This window comes from Paramormyrops kingsleyae, chromosome 16, assembly GCF_048594095.1.
Source record: "Paramormyrops kingsleyae isolate MSU_618 chromosome 16, PKINGS_0.4, whole genome shotgun sequence".
Classification (NCBI taxonomy): Eukaryota; Metazoa; Chordata; class Actinopteri; order Osteoglossiformes; family Mormyridae; genus Paramormyrops; species Paramormyrops kingsleyae.
The window spans coordinates 25,364,598-25,383,378 of NC_132812.1; the positions used below are offsets into that span (position 1 = coordinate 25,364,598).

The 18,781-nt window shown below is 48.9% G+C and overlaps 2 protein-coding genes across 4 annotated transcripts in view; both read right to left on the bottom strand.

Annotated features, from left to right (window-relative positions):
* The window catches only part of LOC111852211 (FERM, ARHGEF and pleckstrin domain-containing protein 1-like), a 59,676-nt gene that overhangs the window by 1,341 nt on the left and 39,554 nt on the right, over positions 1–18,781 (bottom strand). Inside the window, exons 13-26 of one of the 3 annotated variants that reach the window (XM_023827833.2) lie at positions 18,139–18,331; positions 12,911–13,086; positions 12,641–12,730; positions 11,500–11,633; positions 10,037–10,118; positions 8,608–8,845; positions 7,525–7,655; positions 7,305–7,373; positions 6,582–6,671; positions 6,110–6,192; positions 4,933–5,045; positions 4,305–4,468; positions 1,435–1,542; positions 827–978 (exon numbers count right to left, since the gene is read on the bottom strand). In XM_023827833.2, coding sequence (XP_023683601.1) covers positions 827–978; positions 1,435–1,542; positions 4,305–4,468; positions 4,933–5,045; positions 6,110–6,192; positions 6,582–6,671; positions 7,305–7,373; positions 7,525–7,655; positions 8,608–8,845; positions 10,037–10,118; positions 11,500–11,633; positions 12,641–12,730; positions 12,911–13,086; positions 18,139–18,331 — 1,823 coding nt within the window. Of the gene's footprint in view, positions 1–826; positions 979–1,434; positions 1,543–4,304; positions 4,469–4,932; positions 5,046–6,109; positions 6,193–6,581; positions 6,672–7,304; positions 7,374–7,524; positions 7,656–8,607; positions 8,846–10,036; positions 10,119–11,499; positions 11,634–12,640; positions 12,731–12,898; positions 13,087–18,138; positions 18,332–18,781 lie in introns of all 3 variants that reach the window. The other 2 variants (XM_023827832.2, XM_023827831.2) reach the window with 2 other exon arrangements.
* On the bottom strand, positions 13,758–18,133 carry LOC140578595 (uncharacterized; the record flags this gene model as incomplete). The annotated part of the gene is made up of 1 exon (XM_072700183.1): positions 13,758–18,133. A coding segment is annotated over one exon (1,002 nt), but the record flags the coding sequence as incomplete, so codon positions are not given.

Sequence of the window (18,781 nt, forward strand, 5' to 3'; positions counted from 1 at the left end):
TGAACATGAGAGGGTGTTAGTCCTGAACAAACCCATACGCATCAAAGTTCACTGTGAACCCGAAGTATATTTTTTTTCAGGGACCAGCCTTTGATGCAGGGGCTCCGTTTCAGGAGGTTCCTGGATGCAAGTGTGTTTACATCTGATTTATATCTGGAGCCACAAGTGAACTTAAAACATATCCTGATAATGGCATCACCATAGCTATTAAGAGCCGAGTTAGACTGAAAAGCAACATGCCTGGACCTCTGACAGACCAGGGTTTTCAATGGTCAGTCTGATAAGTGAGAATCCGAAAGGACACCAAAGCAGAGTGTCAGACGTGTCATGGTTTTGTTGTCTGATGGGGACGCTGACGGTTTCCCCCCCGTCTTCATTCCTCCAGATATGCAGCTGCAACTATCGGCTTCAATTTCCCACAATTCATTTTGAGACTCGGGACGAATAAAAGGCGAGGGCTAATTAAAATGGCCGATTTATGTGTCACCGGCTGAGTCTCTGAGGACCGGCTGTCATTAGCTTGCTCCTCCAGGCTGTGATGAGGAGACACGGTGGCTCACTCGCCCTGCCAGGGGGGGGGAGAGGGACACTGGAAACATGGAGGCAATTAGGGCTTAAAATATCCTCCACGCCTGCCTCAATCACCCATTTCTCAGCGTATAACAAGTTTGCCCTTCATTTGAAGCATAAATGGTAAGAGGTAATGAGACAGTGAGCCAAAAATAGCAAGAGCAGGAAGAGAGAGGGATTTTCTGGACTTTTTTGTTACTTTGTTAACACATTTTGAGAGGGCGGCCATTTGGATTCAGACGGCAGCATGAAGTACCTCTCAAACGTGTACTCGCTCTCGGATCGGAAGTAGTAGACATGGGATTTGAAATGCAACTTGAAGACGTAGTCCTTGTGGATGTTCTCCGACTCGGAGGGGATGGTGACGGAGTAGCCCAGCAGGGGCAGGCTGGCCAGGGGGTAATTATCCTACGGAAAGAAGGGGTTGGATTATACCGACCGAAACCCTGCTGCAGTTTCTCGCATTCGTAACAATGAATGACTCTGAACTGCATCTCCTGATGGAAAACTGTCGGAACACGTGAACATATGACAATAAAAACAGTTTGGGAAAGAGGCACCACCAGATTCTACAACCTCAGGCAACATTGAAGTACTGACACAAAACAGTGAAGTTCTGACACAAAACAGTGAAGTATTGACACAAAACAGTGAAGTATTGACACAAACCAATACATTTATTTATTCTTGCTATGCCGTTCAAGCACATGCTGCTGTCAGTGAATGCTCTGATTTGAGTGTTAAAGGAAACATTTATCTAATCCATAAACAATCACAGGTCAGGAGAGCAAACTGTGTGACCCCTGACCCCTTCCTGGCCTATCCCACTATGACGAGCTCGCACCTCAACGGCGTTCGCCTCACCTGGTGCGTCTTGTAGAAGAACAGGCTGAAGTTGGTGAAGACCACCCACAGCTTCTGCCAGCCATTGCTGTTCTTGAATTTCCTCAGCAAATTGCCTGACAGCTGGTTCTAGTGGGCGGGAGACGAGTAAAACAGATGAATCCGGCAGTTATGGGGGCTTGTCAAAGCTGTCAGTTATTCATTCTGTCATTAGAAGAGGAAATACTCATAAGGAATAACAAAGAACAGGCACAGACTTACATAAGCCAGCGACGGGGAATAGGAGACGTCTATATAAGGGAGTTATGAAGTAAAATGTCTTCCCTAAACATTTCTTCACCCTTTGTGTGTGTGTGTGTGTGGATTATGTTTATATTACATCGTGGGAACCAATTGTTCTCCACAATGTGATAAAACATTTTGGGGACCATTTTTCAGGTACTCACAAAGATCTGCGAATGCAATCAAGGAACCTAAAATGTCTCGTATTTTGTTTGCTTACTCGTGGTTAAGGTTAGGGCTGGGTAGTTTTAAGGTTGCCATGTTGGGATTAGAGTTTTCCCCATAGAAATGAATGGAGAGTCCCCACAAAGATATAATTACAAATCATGTCTGTGTGTGCGTGAACCTAGTACATAGATGGCCTTTACTGTCTCGTAGGTATAATATAGACCAGGGGTCTCCAACCTACTTTTACACAGAATGGAATCTTGGTGGGTGGGGTGGGGACAGTAACAGCTGGGAGCTCTGGGATTATACATGACGTACAAAAAAAGAAGCCTGATTTCTAATAAATGTTATGCTGGCTAATCATTGGCTCCCTGTGGGTAACTGCAAGCTCACGGCCAATGCATTGGCAGCCACTGCTATAGACAGTCCCCGTTATGAATCTGAGGTAAATTCCAGAAACACCGTTTCCATCGAGCCTCTTCTTCCTCCTAAATTCATGTACCCTGTCAGTAGTGTCGATCTGCGTGATGCAGCCAAGCATCAACCTGGGATTTTATTTCGGCCTGGATGTTAACACTGCGAGTGACCTTGCAGATTCAGTTGTGGACCCAGGAACACAGATAAATAGCTGCTCTGAGCTTGTGCTTTTTGATTTAAGGTGTAAAATACACAGATCGGTGAAGAGGCTGCATGCCAGGATGGGGATTCTTATCATCTGAGGTTTGGCTGACGCAGATTCACTCACGATAAACAGCTATTATCACAGCCAGCCGAACTCACAGTCATGCTGGAAGCCTGCATGCGCGAATAACGCGTCGAGGGTTTGGGGGGGGGGGGAGGGAATCGGAGATGAAATCAGTAGTTCATGCGAGGGGCTGGTGCTCATCGCCCGGGGCTCATCTGCCTGGCAATTTTACCTCTGAACTCCTGCAGGTGTCATTAAAGGAGATGCTGTAAACTCGGTGCCAGCAGACAAGAGAGAACGGCACAGCTCCCCCAAAAGGGGGCGCCAGTGAGGAAGTGACTGGCCTAGGGTCCTCTATCATGACAAGGCAGGGGACAGGGGAAGGGGTCAGGACGACGGACGGACAGAGACAGGCGGACAGAGACAGACGAAGAGGGAGGACAAAGACAGAGGCTGAATAGTTTGAACATGTAATAAGCAGGTTAGACAGATTCGAACAGATGAGCTGCTTGGGGGGGCTTGGTGGGGGGGGAGGGGGGCCTGGTGGGGGGGAGGTAGGGCTGAAGGGCCATTAAAACAGCTGAAAGGGCTTCCTGTGCCACCCAGCAAGACTGGTGCTTTTAAGAATAATTAACAGGACATGTTAGGAGTGATGCTCATTTTACACTTCAGTACCCCCCCCCCACCCCCCACCCCCGACCCCCGTTAGCACCAGCTCCAGTTACCCTGTAAACAATTATGCCCTTTGCACTTAAAACACAGTGTTACAGATGGGAAAAAATGACCTTTTTAAACCCCACAGCTGGGGATTACTGTGTGCAGTCAATCAATGGCTGCATTAACTCAACCTTTAATAATGTCAACAATGTGGGCGGACCAGTGCCGGTCAGCACCTCAGGCGACAGAGCTGGACGCCTGGAGCTCCACCTTCTCACTCACCGCAATTTTAAAGCTTTATTTCCTCCCAGCGGCATTTCTAGCTATAGAAAAAAAAATCAGGAGCTAAGTCAAGTTCACCTCGGGCTTTTTTTTTTTTCTTTGAAGGAAGACTGGCATCGGGGATAAAATACTCGGGGCTATAGGATTAAAATTCTTGGAGCTATAGCCCTGAGTGATCGGACCTAACGATGCCCATGTTTTCTCCCGACGACTTACAACAGCTTCTGAACAGGGGGGTGATTCGATTTTAAAGGATAGACTATATGTGAGGGGTGGGCGGGGGGGCATCATCCAGGACGGCTGGTCAGTGGAGATGCCCACAAGAATGGGGGCGTAATCACAAGCGACAAAATCAGTCCACGTGGCACAACCATGGATTCCAATGCTAAGGCACAGACAGCCATAGTGCCAGACTAAGGCAGCGCTTCCCAATTCAGTCCCTGGGGACCTACAGACAGTCCACGCTTTTACCACTGGGAGCTGGGAGGAGAAAAAATATGGACCAACTGCGGGCCCCCAACGATCGGATTGGGAAACACGGGTCTAAGGTGTTAAAATTCACTAGTGTGAAAGACCGGAAGCAGCGTTCGACACAGAAATGGGAAAGCGAGTCATCAGAAAGCCTGAGGAGAAACACTGCAGCACGACGGCAGGGACTTCCGGGGATTGGCTGGGATTAACGCCCCATGAGTAGGAACGTGTGGCAAGGAGGAAGAAGACAGAGCATTAGTGAGCTTGACAGAGACTCCGGTTTGAGAGCGACAGACACAGACACAGACACACGGACGGAGCGGGGGTGTCGTGCCGGGGCAGGTACCTCCACGGCAACACTAAAGTCCACCATGGACACGCTGGTGTTGCGGTGCCAGCAAACGTGCACCGTGGTGTTGCCGCGGTTGGGCGCCTGTCTCTCCAGGGAGGTACGGGAGGCGCTCAGGTCATCCTCAGATTCCTGCTCCAGGGCTGAGTCCTCAGGGGATTCTGGGAAATTTAGTGAAACGGGTCACTAGCTCATCTCCGCACACAAGGATGGCAGCAGGCCCGAGCAGCTGAGGTGGACTTCGGGCCGCGTGGCGGTGCCGGGTTTGGCACGAAGGCAGCCGGGCTTTGCCGTGACACAGGTTTTTCCGCACAGAACTTGGAAGTGTGGACCGTCAGACTGGCCGGCCGTCATCCTGGAATTCAAGCAGGTGCCCAATCTCCATCCCCTTTAAACAGTTTGCTAACCGTGACACAGGAAGTGTAGGGGTGAGGCGAGAATGGAATTGTTTGTATACTTCCTGCCACTTAGACGGAGTTTACAAAACTTGTTCAAATTAAATTACGACTGAGATGTGATCATATGATATGGGAGCAGCTAAGCTGTGGAACAGGGAGGAAGGTGGAAAGGAAGGTCTGCCCATCGCATGCAGCACCGCGGCCCACAGAAAACCGGGACAACTTACTCTTGTTGCCGAGGCTGCTGGCCAGCAGGTCAGAGGAAAGGCCGCTGCTCTTCTCGGCGAGGTCAACGGCCATCCTGATGTCCTCCATCCACTTCTCCATCTCAGACGCGGAGCTGAAAGAGGATTGTGTGAAAGAAAATCCAAAGGTTTGATTCCATGAATTCATGGGGTAGTTAGACTTGGCACATACAGGTTACGATATTTCGACTTTACGATCGGTAAATGTTTATCACCTTCAGTACATTATTCAATAAATTACATGAGATATTCAACATTTTATTATAAAATAGGCTTTGTGTTAATGATTTTGCCCAACTGTAGAAGTATTTTAGCATGTTTAAGGTCGGCTAGGCTAGGCTATGATGTTAGTTAGGTTAGGTGTACTGCATTAAAATGCATTTTCACCTTACGATAGGTTTATTAGAATGTAACTTCATCGTAATCTGGGGAAAGGCTGCATCTCTCACTGGGCATCAATCAGGTGCAAACCTAACATGACTGGATGACGATGCTTTAAACAGACTAAAGTATCTAAGGCTTCAAATCCCAGGATGCAGGTTGTTTTCGACGAAGCAGATCCGCATAAAGAGCACAGAATGTATTGTGGTGAATGGCTGAGTCACTTTAATAAGGGACATGACAGTTATTTTAAAGTCGAATTATGTCAGCCAATTGGGGACAGTGGGTGGGATCAAAACAAATGAAAAAGTTTGCCTCAGGGATCCTGCCCAGGTGGTGCGCTGAAACATTGATATTCCAAAACTGACGAATTACGTTTGGCCAGGAGGCAGATAATCTATGCTCTCTTCTGTTGTATGTTTATAATGACATTTATATTCTAGTTCTTGAATGTCGGACAATGTGTTTTTTTAGATGGAATTTTTTGGGGAAAAAAACAGCCTTACGTTCAGGCCAAAACAATAACAGATTCAATAATCGAAGCAAAACGCTGAAATTGAATTCAACTTTGAATGCTTTAATGAGGTGCATGTTAGGAAATGGCCACTAGAGGGCACACACACGAGCTCTCAGCCGTGCCAGTTAAACGCTTCATGAAGTAGTGCAGGTAATTGATGGATTTTTGTGGTAACAAAGGCCCTGGCTGCTATGGCGACCCTTCTGTTAGGGGCACGTCAGTATAACCTGCTGTTGCAGACGCCTCTGGGGGGGGTCTTACCTCGCAGCCACCACCACCGTGTGGCGCTGTCCGAACAATGTGAAGGAGTGGGGCACGCCCCATTCGTCCTCGCTCTCGGTGATCTGGGGGGACATAGGAAGACGGCGGCGCCGATTGGATGGGGACAGTGATGTCAGCGGCGGTGCTGTAATGTAATTGCGTGCGCATTCACTGCGACCGCATGGCCCCTCCGCAGAGGATCCCACACTAACTGGGCTGTGAAAACAAAGCTTCTGTTTTCCTAATGCTTTAATTAGTAGCTGCACAGAGAGACTTAAACATGCAGGGCCCACACTCTCATTATTCTGTTAGGTTACTTAACAGCTGCTCTAATATTCAGCTTAGTCTTATTAACCCCTTTTACAGCTTCTCTGTTTACAAGTTTACACCGTATTAAGATATAACAGCAGCAGCCTTGGTCTCGGGTGCGATTCGCTCATCCGTGGCCCCTCTCCCATGACCCCAGACTCACCGTCATGCCGTAAAGGGGCAGCTGACCGTTCACCCTGAACTGATTGGAGGTGGTCGTCCCTCGGCTGGTGTACAGCAGGATGTCACTGAACTGTCGCCGGGCAGAAAGACGCCTTTTACTCACACGCACACCAGAGCACAGGGCAAAAAGCGGCTGCCTGAATTTTAGTCGTCTTAAGACGAAGTGGAATCCTGCCCCTGCATCCTAAATGCCAGATGAATTCTCTCGAAGCTCACATGTGACCACCTTAAACAACCGTAACCTGTCAGCATGCCGTCCACTAAGTGCCGATATTAAGCAACAGGCACCTTATTAATTGGAATATAAGAATCCATTTAACAAATGCCACAGTGCCAACTGAGTTATGTGCACCCAGACCCAAGGGATTGGTGCTTTGCGAGGCTGTCCCGGAATTTTCTGGGACCATCCTGGAATCCGATTCTATCCCCTTTAATTTTAACCATGTTACAAGGTGCAAACGATGCGAAACAAAAGCATTAATGCCAAACGAAGTGGTTTCTGTCTCGTCCAGCTTAGCTATGGGCAGGACAAGGCTTCAAAAGCCATGGCTGGGATTATTTTACCTCGTCAATAACTTCTGGGATTAACCCAGGTCTCATTGGAGTCAAATCGGGAAGCGACTGACGCTGAACCACGGCACCCCCAATCACACTCCCCCATTTCACCCATGGCTACAGTTAAATCCAGGAAAACAGGAATTACCAGGAAAAACATTCGCTGCTGCAGGCCCTTCCCAGACAGCTTGCTCAAACAGCCTAACCTGATGAACTCCTGCAGGAACAACAAACAATGGGGAAAACGCCAGAAATTTACAATAAAGTCACCGTTTGTTCAAGGGGAAAAAAAAACCTGCAGCCATTATTGCTTCAACTAGGATATGACCTGGAGGTCACCAAGGGGACGATCCGCAGACACAGCTTACCCGTCCTGGAGCGGCCAGATTGTCGATGCCCACTAAGTCCTTCCTGAGTTCCAGCAGCTTCTGGAAGTTCTCCATCTTGATCATGGTGCCATGGAGTTGGGCCACCATCTCCGATATGTCCGCTAGCGCAGCTGGAGGGCGAACGTGCGTTGGGAGGAATCAGCCCTAATCACTGTGGTCACACCAGCTTCACAACCCAAACACTGCACTTCGTCCTTCTAAAAAAAACATGGCTCTCACTGCAGCTCCATCGCTATGCTCCGAGTTTCAACGTTCCCACGATACTGTTACACCACAGTAAATCAACGCCATTCCGTTCAATGACTGGTTCCCCTAATATGAATCAGACAGATATGTCACTTCTAACAGACACTGGAAAATCTGCATGGGTTCACTAAAAACTTCACATCCAACGGCATGCTCAAGCACCTGAAATCGTACCAGATTTTGACATCTGAATTGCATTTCTTAGCATGTACAAAAACAAGACTGACCTAGAATGTGACGTAAAGGCATTAGGATGTTTGGCAGATGTTTATGTGGGATCAGGCAAACCCTGGTGAATCACACTGGTACAGCCCTGTTACACTGGGTACACACTGGTACAGCGTCATTCCCCAAGGTACAAAAAACAAATATACCCCCAATGGTACAAAAATGTTCCTCAGAGTCTATTTCTGTACCTTAAATTACACTAAAAAGTACATGCACCTACAGCTTGGATACATCTGACAGACCCTTGAGGGTACAGCCCCAGTGACAAGTAATTATACCCTCACAGGTACAAGTTGATACCTTTTTTCTAATAGTGTGGGGTTAAAGGTCTTGCACGAGGGCTCAATGGTGAAACCATCCTGCAGACCATGGGATTTGAACTGACAACCTTCTGATCCCAGGGCGAACATCGTAACCTCCTGAGCTGCCCACCACCATACATATCAGTCCTGCAATTTACAGAACCGCTCATTGAATTCAAGGTTGTGATGATCCTGATGCTGATCCCAGGGAGAGTGGTGGGGGGGGGGGGGGAGGAGGCAGTGACTGGACAATATTAAAAAGAAAAAAAGACACGCGGGCACCTACCTCGGGAGTCCCGGAAGTCTTCGTGCGTGGGGGGGTAGTGCTTGCAGAGCCGCTCCAGGATCTGTTTGTAGTGCATGAGGCGGTGCAGCGGCCGCAGCAGGAAGACGTTGAGAGGCAGGTAGCAGGCCTTCTGCAGCTCGAAGTCCCGGCACTGGGCCTCCAGGCGGCGTGAGGAGCGGCACGCCGTCTCCAGCTCCAGCAGCACCTCCGAGTGCCTCTGCAAGTGGGCTGAGAGCTGCTGCGGGAATGGGGAGGCTGCGTTACACACCGGCGGCCACGGGCGGCACCTTTGTGAAGGGCAGACGCTCGGCGCACCTGAGCGCAAAGCAAAGGAATAATGATCCACTTATCGGTCCAACTTTGACAAACAGGTGTGGGTGGCCATGTTGGAATTACTGCTCTAGTATAAAAATCCATAATTCATCACTTACTTATGTTGGACGGTCATCTCTTTAAATCACGGTAAGGTTTAAAGTCAAATTTCTGACAGAGTCCATTCCCATAATGCACCTGTGGTGCTCCAAAGGAGATCAGCTGGTCCACACATGAAAAAGTCCAGACACACATGTGACCGGCTGGCCAGACCCCTGCCTGGGTCATATGGCATAATTCAGTGGACAACCTGGGTGGGGCCCATGTGGCTATTTCCTGTTGGACCCTGCTCATTAATGAGCATAACAATTAGAGTGATTAAAAAGGCTTCAAACGCGATCCGCTGGTTTAGGGGGAAGTATGAAGGGAGGGGGCTCTTAATTAGCCAAATAATACCCCCTCCACCCCATTCCATCTGTTACTTCTGACCCAGCATGCAGCCTGTCTAAATGCCAAAGAACCAATCAGACAGCCATGATCCCAAACAGCTCCGCCTTCCTCCTACAAACTCTTTAATGCTCCTCTGCTCCCCGTAAAACACACAGGGCTTCAATAACAGGGCATGTGGAAGATTTTTAACAGGGCAGCAAAAGAACACCAGCATAGTATTAACAGTGCTACATGGTCTAAGGACCTTTCTCAAGGGCTCAATGGTGATATTATTAGCCTGTCAGCTACAGGAATCAAGCTAACGACCTTCTGGACACAGGTGTCCAACTCACTGAGATGCACACTGCCCACCACGCCTTGTCTTTCAGTATTTGTTGGAACTCAAAGAATACAATCTTCAACAAATGCTGACTATATGTCATTTGAAACCGCCATTTTGGTTTGGTGAAAATACCAGTAACTGCTAAGACTGTGAGAACCTCTCCTGTAGTATGAATGAGCTTCGGGGAATTGCACTTCCTGGAAAATCCTACTTATTCTGAACCAAATCACTGAATCATTCACCACCAAATACCCAGCAATACAGTTTCAGCACTCAGCCCTGGTTCAAGCTGTGGGTGTCGACAATGTGGTGGCAGTGAACAGCATTTTGGCAAAGGCTCCTTACCTTTAAGGCCTGGATGTTCTTCAGCATGACATCACCAATCCGCTGGTAGCCCCCTTTAATGTGGGCGTTGGAGCGGCCCTCCCTGAGCAGAACACATCAACCTCAGCATGGTCATACATACGGGCATACAGCATAGTCTACGGCAGGGGTGGGCAATCACCCTCAAAGGGCCAGTGTGCATGCAGGGATAGCCTTTAGGTCACTGTTCAAATCCAGGTGTGAGGACTCTTCAGCCAATCAGTCCTCTAATTAGTAATCTAGTTGCAGCAAAAACCCGCATCCAACAGTCCTTTCTAGATAATACTGCCCACCCCAGGTCTATGGTTTACATAATATATATTCTGCAATTTTATGTACCAACCAGCAGAGGGAAGCCTGGAGTATCCATGCAAGCCCTAACAAGGAAGTGAATGAAGATGATCCACACTTATCATGGTCTTTCTCAAATTCCTAAGGCGAGACTCATTACCACACACGGCATGAGGCTGTCCAACTTAAAAAAGTAGATCAAATGCAGTGAAGAGACACTCAGAATATAATGCCTTAGGGGGGAATTTAAGGCAGCTTCTCCAGCACACTTCAAACCACTGATGCATTTAAATTTTAATTTAACAATCTGTTTAATCTTTTATTAGACATTCCAACATTATAATATTCCTTTTGTCAGCTTATTTTTCCCAAGATTGATTCTAACAACGACTACTCTCCTGGTCAGTTTCTTTGAGCAGAGCTAGGCATTATCAACCACTCAGTTGATGCAAGCAGATTCCCATGTGACGGTCCATACAAATGGAGGGAGGGAGGGAGGGAGGGGTGACCCATTGTCACTGCTCATCCATTACCATAGAAACCATCGCTCTCGAAGCCATGTTAAGGCATGTAATTTCCTGTTGGATCCTCTCCAACTGTCTGCCTGAGCTACACACGGAAGTCGCCACAAGGCAGGTTTACAGATCGATAGTGAGAGATAATAGACCCACTATCAAGAGTTTTATGAACACAGATGAACAAGGCATATACAGAAATCTTGCCAGCTTATTCCGCAATATTTGGCACAAACTCAATTTTTGGGGAAAAAAAATGTAATAAAACCAAAATTATGGTTTTACTGCTATTAATTCTGAAGAAACCCTGAAGCATTTATATTCTAAGCCAGGGGTCTCCAACTCCGGTCCTGGAGAGCTACTATCCAGTAGGTTTTCTGTCCCACTTGGTTTTTACCTGAGAACAGGTGTGGCTCATGAGAAGCCGGGTATGATAGAAAACCTACTGGACGGTAGCTCTCCTGGACCGGAGTTGGAGACCCCTGTTCTAAGTATTTCACTTTAATCCATGTATGCCGGAAAAATGTTATCTCCTAAAAATAAATTGAGCAGACAAATGTAACAATCTGATAAGATAAAAAAAAAAAAACACACCAATAGTCACTCAGCAAGAAAACATGGCGAGGTTCTTCAACTCACCAGAGAGCCAGCCTCTGCTCTACCTCCCTCAAAAACCCTGTGTGGAACTTGTAGAGGGGGTCGAAGTTGGAGACAACAATGTTCCTGAGAGAGTCAGGCATGGCCTCGTCATTTGCCACAGAGTTCTGGAAGGACTGAAAGAAAAGGGCCACAAGCTGAAAGAATGTAGAAGCAGATGTCCAAGAGAGAGCCTAGCACCGCGGTAGCAGTGTCGGCACATCAGAGAACCGCAGCTGTCAACCCAGTATGCTGAACAGCACCAGCAAGCTTTGTTGATAATAAGACACAAATTTACATTTGTTGCTGCTTACAATTCTACTAATTTACATAGCTGGGTACTTTAGTGGTTCAGGTTGGAGGCCTTGCTCCAGGAACCAGTTGATGTGTTCATGCAGGCCTACTTCACCACCGCTCTCCTTGCTGCCCTTCCTACAAAGCTAAAGTGGGGAAACCTCTGACAGGAGGTAGATTTCAATGACTCTTCAAAGGGAAAATGAAAGGACTTCTGTGCGTAAACGGCGACATAACAAGCAAGACGAATGTCTAAATTCAGACTGTAAATCCATTTTCAAGTGCGGCAGCACACGAGCGCGAGGAAGTCATGCAAAGTCGACAGAATAGGCGAGTGGGGGCGGTGAGTGGCTCAGATAAGTCTCAAGGCCCTTAACCCCCCAGCTCCAGCGTCGCCGCACAATGGCTGACCCTGCACTGTGACCCCCAAGCTACGGAGAGCAGAATGAGGACAAATATACAAATTTTGATGCACCCGTATTCATATTTGTGCAAATGGCCAATAAAAGATTCATTATTATTATTATTAGAAGGGTTTTGACTCATACCCACTAACATGGAGAGTCAAGGTGCCATGCTCTCCCTTGAGTACAGTCTTGGAAACCATAGAGGAGGAGATAGCTGTGCTAACAGCTGTTAATTGACAGTTAATAGCAAAATGTGGTTTCTTCCAACAGTCATTGTTGAGAGGAGGGATCAGTGGTGGAAGCTAACAAACGTTTTACTAATGTTTTGTCTCACCTAAATCTGACTCAGTGCTATCCCTCAAGAGATCCGTGACATTCAATATGGCCTGTGGCAAAGGCATTTCCACCAAACTGTAAGCAGAACTGGATCACTACAGACTTACCACAATAATAACTTCCAGGTCCTTGAGATATGTCCTCTCTGTTGTCAACAACTCCTTGGCAATGAAGTAGGCTTTGTCGGTGGGGAACCTCTGCAACAGTGAGCACTGATTGAAATCGAAGATGTAATGGAGGAAACTAAAAGACATGTCAAGTTCAGTACACACAGAGGATCTCTGGCTGACCACCAAAGAAGCTGCCAGCACCCAATCGATCCCACTCCAACTTGTTTACAAGTCACGGCCATTTGGGCCACAAACCTTCCTCCGAACCTCGTCCTCGTCGTCGGTCCGGAGGCAGCCGGCATCATTGAGCAGAGGGCTGGTGAGTGGTGAAGGCTGCCGCCCATCGGGGCTCTGGCCTGGGGTCAGTGTCTGCTTCTGCCCATTGAGCAGACCCTGGGACGCCCCCGAGGAGTCTGACAGACGTGGGCTGTTGGATGCTCTTCCTGAAAGAGTGTAAAAAGACAGTAAGTGGGAAATGCTTTTTGCATTCAGAGTACTTCTTACGTCTAAGGCTAGGGTGTATGCAAATAGGCAGAAGGAACATCAAACAGGGCATCAAATGGTCTGTGGCTACAGCTAACTGCAATAATTTGCTCGAGGCATGTGAAGACCTCAAGATCTCCAATTGTATGAATATGGCTTCAAGGGTCTGATGGGTCAACATATTTCAGCCCCTTTCAGTCTAAAGAGGTCATGAAAACAAAAATCGGCAGACAGAATGACTTACCTAATTCAACTACATCATGACTACATTTGCTACGGTTCTGGACGGCATACTTGCCCGACACGGATTCTCTGTCCACAGAGCGCGCTAGGCTGGCTTCAAAAAGACAGCGATTAACCTGAAACCTCTAGCCATCTACGACACGGGGTGGGAAACTGGCTACGTGATGGAAGAAGAGGAGTGACGATGGGATGGTGCGAAACGGCCAGCACGCATGCTACACAGACACACCCCCACGAGCACCAATGCATAAATGAGAGACAAACACACGACAAAAACTAAGAATGTTCTACTAAACACCACCACAGACGGAAGGGCAGGGATACTCTAGCATCTAGGACGATCACAAGACATCGTTGGGGGTCTTTAAAGAAGATTCTGGACTCCCACTTCACAAAGGTCAACTTTATTGACACTAGTGCACAACCCTATACAATGTTAAAGTATAGAAAATAGAAAATCAGACAGTAACAGAATGCAGTACGTGCCAAGAGGAACACCAATACAAAGCTACAATATACAAAAGTATTACAGTCGCAAGTACATAACGGGGCCTAGTTTTCAACAGAAGTCTTTCAGCAGTTAGGAAATGTAAGGGGGGTGTTACAGTGAGTGTAGACTTAGCCCTGCCCCCCGCCAAGTCTTAACGTAAAGTCCAACCGACAGTCATGAAAACTGCCTTGGCCTGTGCCAACTCAACGGCCTTTTAGAGGGAGAGGAGGCGTGGGCTGATCGAGGACAGAGGACAGGTCAGGGTATCGCCGGGCCGTCATTACATAGTCCGTCCCGCGTTCTGGGCTCTGGTTTTGGGGCAGTGAGAAGCAGCACTTTCAGCAGGTATCTCTGCCAACCGCGGCCGTGACGGAGCATTCAGCAAAACGCAAGGCTGCAATAAATACACACTAACAGCATAGTACGAAAAGGACTGAAGAGTCAACCTCGGCTCAAGGAAAAAAGCTCAGTACAAAATAAGCTTACAAACGTTAATGCTAATACGAAACATGCTTTAGAAAACGTTTTAGTTTAAAAAAAATAAAAAAAAACCTGCGAGTCTTGCAGTGAGACTTACTGAAAGTGCAGCTTGTGGGAGGACTGAATGGGGCGGAAACGGAAAGTGTGCCAGTGGGCACGCAGTGGGGGACACTGCAGGACACACGCCATGCCAGTGAGCAGGGGTGGTGGTAGGGTGGGGTGGGGGTCACTCTCCAGGGACATGCCAGAGTGTTGGGGTGGTGGTACCCCCCAGTGCAGAAGTGCCCATGCATTCTACCCTTAATGGGTGGGGGGTTCGATATACATAGACTGTCTGGTTGGCTGAACACGGGTGGAACTGGCACAGCAATGCCGTACTGCGTCAATCCGGTTTTCAGACCCCCCCCCCCCCCCCATAAGCAGTACGTTAGCTGCATGCAGCATATCAGCCCATGAGAAGCCAACAGTCAGCGCTCAGTGTCTCTTTAAAACCGCAGTGATCCAGTAACCAAGGTGACTCTCGCTCTCCTGCTGCCTAACCTCAACAGCGTAGCCTGAGGAACACTGACCCAACCTTCTTAGCAGAGTACAAGAGATCCACCTACAGCAAATTCTTCATTTTGCAGAAATAAAACATAGAAAGTAAAATCCACTGTAGACCTTTCACAGAGGTCTTGTATCCCAATACAGTTGAAATAATCATCAGAAGAGCAAACCAAAAATTTATGTGAATCTTTACATTTTTGTGGGTCATTTAACATTTGTAAGTAGTACAGTACAAAATTTGGGAGCTGTATAAATAATATTTAAAAAATCACAGCAAAGTGAGTGAGATATGCATAACGGTTGAATAAATATGGACGTTTCTTACACAAACATGCAGCCCTTGCTAGATAATCCCACGCTACGGCATCCTGAAGCGAACTCTGAAGTTAACGGGATCACTGCGTTCAAAGGGAACCCTGGCCGGCAATGCCACCACCCCCCCCACCCCCACCCCCATGGAAAGGTAGGTTGGCCACCGCAGAACAGCAAAAGAAGAGAAGCAGAAGTGGTGGACGATCTCTTTCCAACAAGGACATGCTGACAGGAGAGTGTTTACATTTGACAGAGTCTTCTTTTGGTTTTTAAAAGGAAACAAGCGTTGTGTTACAAACAGAGTCAGATAGGATAGTCAGGTCATACATTACAAACAGATGACAATAATGGGCATGAAGCTCCATAGATCTTGAATTTGTAAAAAGAGAAGGAAGTAAACGGTTCTGGGAGAGGCTGGGCAGCAGTGCATGCTGGGTAGTGAGAGTGTCACAGGGCTGGTGGAGGTCGGCACCTCAGCTGAACAAGCGGTGGGCATGGGGAACATGCCCGGGGAGGGCGAGCGGCGAGGCGACATGGACACAGCCGTCACGGTCAGCCGAGTTGAACGTTTCTTCCAAGCCACGGTCCAGAGAAGACAGCGGTTTATAGCCTTAAGGTACACCACTGTTCCCAGCGGTAACGACAGTCACTGGCCCTAACCCCATATGCATTACAGTGTGTGAAATGGTTCACAGCCCTGTGTGGTTGGGTCACATTCTCATCTGAACCAAAATAAGACCCACCTACAGCGTAGAATATCACAACCTGTCACTACAGCCGAGTCCCATAAGGGCATCTGACCGACAGGAGAGCTGGAGGACTACATGGGTTGGGGGGGGGGGGGGGGGGTTATTCTGCTACAGGTAGATCAGCCTTCTGAGCACAACAAGCACAGCACAGCTGCGCATGAAGCAGAAACGCAGCCACGCACACATGCACGCACACATGCACGCACACACACACACGCACACACACACACACACACACACACACACACAAAACGAGATGACCACAAACCGCACCAGGGAAACGCATCTAAGGCTATGATGAACACATTCAATGCCACGGGTAAATAATACTACATTTGTGTAAACTAATCTACTCGACATCTAAGAGTAAGAGAATCTCCTTCCAACTAACCTACTGCACGAGACTAACTGGAAACCTTTATTAAAAATCTTTCAAGTGTGAAATCAAGACTTCTATTAGGAAAAGAAAAAATGTAAATAAAACAATTACATTTTGAATCCTACCATTAATACGCGTGAAGGCATCTGACTGAGCACTGAATTCATATTTCAAAGATTGTTATACATCCTCTTGTGGAAAATAATCATTTTGCACTCAAGGTTTTTGTCCATTTTAATCTTCAATCCACTTCTCCAGGTGAGGGTCGTGGTAAATCTAAAATTAATAAACGCTCATTCTGAAATTTAGTTATCATTAGATATCGGTTAGCTTGAGTTTGCAGTGAACCGAAATCCCTGATCCGCTGTGGTCAGCTTTGCCCGTCAACCACACCGGGGTTTTTCAGAGAGCGAGAGAACAAAGTGCTTCGTTAGGCTTCAGTCCAGACTGGACACAAAGTCAGCAGCTCCCATCTAAACCTGCCGCTTGGCACAAAGATGCTTCCCAAACCCCAGCGGACAAAAAAAACCATTCAGGTCTGACAAAACAGCGAAGAGTGACCTCGTTTCGAGTGCGCATGGCCCCTCCCCCGACTGGGCAAAGTTGACTTTGCACGCAAAGGGAGAGGGATGCATTTAAACATAATCCCTACTCATCTCTAAACCAGTATATCTTTCCCATGGGAAAAGCTCTTTAGAGACTTAGGGAACATCAACACTTATGTGAGGGAAAACACCTCATGGTGGCTGTGCGCAGTCACCAGAGGCGAAGACCAAGTGGAAATGAGCAAAACCCCGCCTGGCACCCTAACAGCTCAGGACCCGCGAGCCGTCCTCGTCGCTAAAGTTAAAGCCGGCGTCGTCCTCCACCTCCTCGTCCAACAGGCTGCCAAAGGAGAATTTACTCCCGGGCATGGGCGACGCATTGCCCACGGCGATGGGGTTGCCGTACATGAGCGGGTGGCCCACGGAGATGCCCGCCTCCGACTCAGAGTCGCTGGACTCGGTGCCGCTGCTCGTGGAGCCGTCCATCATCTGGACTGCTCCCATGTGATCGACGCCAGCTCGGCCGTAAAGCCGGCGTGCGGGGCTCTGTTTGGGTTGGCCGGGGGGGCCGGGGGGGCACAGGCCATTGGCTACCATGCGGCGCTCGGTGATGGCGGAGCGTGCCTGGCGGCCCGGTGTTTCGCCACCGCGGCTGAGGACCGAGGGGTCGGTCTCTGAGCGGTTATGCCCGTTTCGTAGCTTGTGGGGGGCCGGCGGGCGCACGGCGAGGGGGGAGTGACTGCCATAAAGAGCCCCTCTGTCACGCTGCCCTGGACGCGTGCCCAAGACCCGGCTGGTGTCACCCCAGCGCCTCACGTGCCCATTGGGCTCGTGACCGAGCGACCCGGTCCGGTGAAAAGCGGTCACCAGCGGGCTGGAGGTGGCACTTTTGCTGCCCGCCAGGACTCGGCGAGACACGAAGGGGCTTCGCTGCTCCGAGGCGCGAAAAACGTCATCCAGCAGGGTGCTGTGGAGTGGCGCGCGGAGGGGGGCGCTGCCAGAGCGGGACGCGTCCAGCGACTCGTCGTCGGAGTCGCGGCACGGACTGGCCCGGTACCGGATTTTGGCCAGGCGCAGCTCGCGCTCGTGGTGGTATGCGCCGTTAACCCCGCCTCCCCAGAACGCCGGTTCGTCCTCGTGAGTGTCGTTACTGCGGGAACGGGAGCGTGTGACGTGGCACTTCGCCAGGTCATACTCGCTATCTATGTCACTGCAGTCGATGTATGGGATAGAGGAGCTGCTGCCCTTGGCGGCTCGGGATGCTGGACCTGTGCTCAGCTGCTCCGCCGTCTGCCTAGCGGGGGTCCCCTGGCCCCGCCCCTCCTCCGCCCCGGGGCCGACCCGAGCCTCGCATCCTCCCCCATTGTGCTGGGCAGAGGGGCTGCTCCCCTGCTGTTCCGCCGAGCTCCAGTTGTGCTGGCTCGAGGACTCGGTCTTGATCCCGGAGGTGCTGCTGGTGCTCTGGGGAGCAAAGTCAGAAGGTCAGGCTACCAATGACCAACGAGGACGGCGGCCACCTCAACAGGCTCAACAGCAAGAGTCACCTTCTCCTACACTGTCAGAGAAAAAGGGCACCAATTTGTACCTTTGCTTGTCACTGGGGCTGTACCCCGGTGTCTGCCAATTGTATGCTAGCTAAAATGTTCCTCATGGTCCATTTCTGTATCTTAAAAGGTACATTTATCTGCAGCTATGGTACAATTGGTAGACCCTTGAGGGTACAGCCCCAGTGACAAAGGTACAAAATGGTACTATTTTTTTTCTGACAGTGTACTTCATAAAATACGTCAATAAACTCAATAACATTAAATAAATAAGAGGAGTAACCAGACTTGTGCTTACTAAGGACTGATCATTACATATGGCGATAAATATACACACTATGGAAGGTGTTTGAGGTCCGTCTACATT